Consider the following 2,174-nt stretch of genomic DNA (forward strand, 5'->3'; position numbering starts at 1 on the left):
CTTTATATCAACATAATTCAGATTAATTCTACAATTAAAATCCTTTCATTGCTTCTCTCTTTCATCTCCTCAAGGAAAGATAATTAAATGAGAGAATACAATGAACACATTATATATCATATAGTTTAAAATTTGGAGTGAAAAAATTGAAACAACTAACCGGTTCAGTATACTTTTCTAGAAGTTCACGTGCACGTGATGTAGCAGCAGCTTCTTTGATAAAGGCCGTTACTGTACGCTGTTGTTCTCCCCTTTCTGAAAAGATGTAAAATATTATATATGAAATATAATGGTTTATTGATTTTCTCCACAGTTCATACCGTTTTCTCTGCTAACATGCGGTTATGAATTAAAAAAAAAAAAAAACCAAATAATAAAGCTAGATCGCTAAAATGTCATTGGTCAATTTTCATTAAAACAAAATTAATCTATTTAACTCAACAAAAGTTGTACGGGATTTTTTTCTCTCACACATCATGTCTTACACAAAATTACACATAAATCAAATCGAAAGATACAATTGCACAGATAACAAAATATTGCAAAAATAACATTTAAAACAACAGAAATTAGAGAAAATAATCTAGTACAATTGCGATCAATGTGCAAATTTATTTGAATCCACTACAAATATGAGTTAATACATGAAGAAGCAACAAGCTTGGGAACGGAAGGAATGAATTTAATTTCTAGATCGAAAAAATTTAAAGTAATCCATGTAAGTTAAAATTTAACGTAACCCAAGTAAATTAAAGTAACCCAAATTTAAAGTAATTCAAAGTGATCACTTTGGCATTTAAATACAGCAAAATTATATTTAAAACAATTTTTATATAACAATTATTAAAAAAAAATTAAGATCTACAACAATTATTAATTAATAATAATTGTTGATAATCAATGATTATTAATTAATAATAATATAACCAACAATTACTAATTAATAACTAATAATTATTAATAATACTTAATAACTAATAATTACAATTACAAACAACTTTATATTTTGAGATATGATCAAATAATCAAATCTTGCTATACTTGGATTAATTTGGCATAATTATATTATGAAATCAGCAGCAATAAAGATTATTCCACTTCATAGTCCGAAAAGTAACACCAGCTTTTTGAACCTATCAGGTTTAATATAGGTACAAGCAGTTGGATCAGTATACAAAAAGACTCGTTTTCTATATACTACAAGATATTGGAAATTGGGAGCTAACCATTAATGAATATTCCAACATTTGAAACAAGAAAATTCATGATTAATTCAACATTTTAAGTCTTAAACTTAGGTAAGCATAAAGCAAATAAGAGAAGAAAACTGTAAATTTTTGAATAACCAAAAATAAAAGTAAAAAACCCTTCATATGATATAATACTCGATAAAAATTCGTATCGAATCAAGTTTTAAATAATCATAACCGATAAATCATAACTAGACGGAACAATGCATGAGCTATAATACTAGACCACTTTACATAAAAATCAATGAAGAAATTTTTTGAAATTTGCATAAAAATAGAAGCAGATAAGGAAATAGGAATTGCGAATGAAGTGAAATATCATTTGAATAAAGTCGAAACATTATTTTGTCCAATTATTGGAATTAATCGATAAAGTGAAACTAAACCATTACTTCTCTCGCATAATCAAAAATATTTTTAAGGTAATAATGAAGATTAAGAATTAGTAATTACTTCTGAAATGTAAAGGAATAAAATACTTTTTTATCCTTTTTTTTTCGCAAATTATTTCAGAATATCTCATTATCTTTTACAACTTCGAAAGAATAAAATAAGAAATTCTATGAATATTAAAGTCATCTATGAAATAATTTGAGTAATGATAAATTACCAAGAAATGTAGATTTAATCATGCAAAGAATGATGTCAACTAATATGACTGATTTAAAAAAAGAAAAAAAAATTCACATGTTTTGAATTATTAGAATCAAATTCTGATAGCAAATTCCTTAACTACTATCATAATTAAGCTAAGCATATAATACAGAAATTGGATCGAAAAAAAAACCCTTGAATTCAATAAAAGTAACTAATGACAAGCATGAAGCTGGTGAAGTTTCCAATTCATTAATTTGTAAAATTAAAAAATTATTCCAGCATAATAACTACCATAACTAATAGTTATGATTTCCATTTTTTTTTTTT

The 2,174-nt window shown here is 25.0% G+C and overlaps 1 protein-coding gene across 1 annotated transcript in view; it reads right to left on the bottom strand.

Annotated features, from left to right (window-relative positions):
* LOAG_18658 (hypothetical protein) overlaps positions 1–338 on the bottom strand; it is a gene marked incomplete at its 5' end in the record, with an annotated part of 27,002 nt that extends 26,664 nt beyond the window's left edge. Inside the window, 2 exons of the mRNA XM_020451323.1 lie at positions 161–238; positions 321–338. Coding sequence (XP_020304900.1) covers positions 161–238; positions 321–338 — 96 coding nt within the window. The remainder of the gene's footprint in view (positions 1–160; positions 239–320) is intronic.
* Between the last annotated feature and the right edge of the window lie 1,836 nt (positions 339–2,174).

The sequence above is a fragment of the Loa loa genome (assembly GCF_000183805.2).
Source record: "Loa loa unplaced genomic scaffold supercont3.428, whole genome shotgun sequence".
NCBI classification, from domain to species: domain Eukaryota; kingdom Metazoa; phylum Nematoda; class Chromadorea; order Rhabditida; family Onchocercidae; genus Loa; species Loa loa.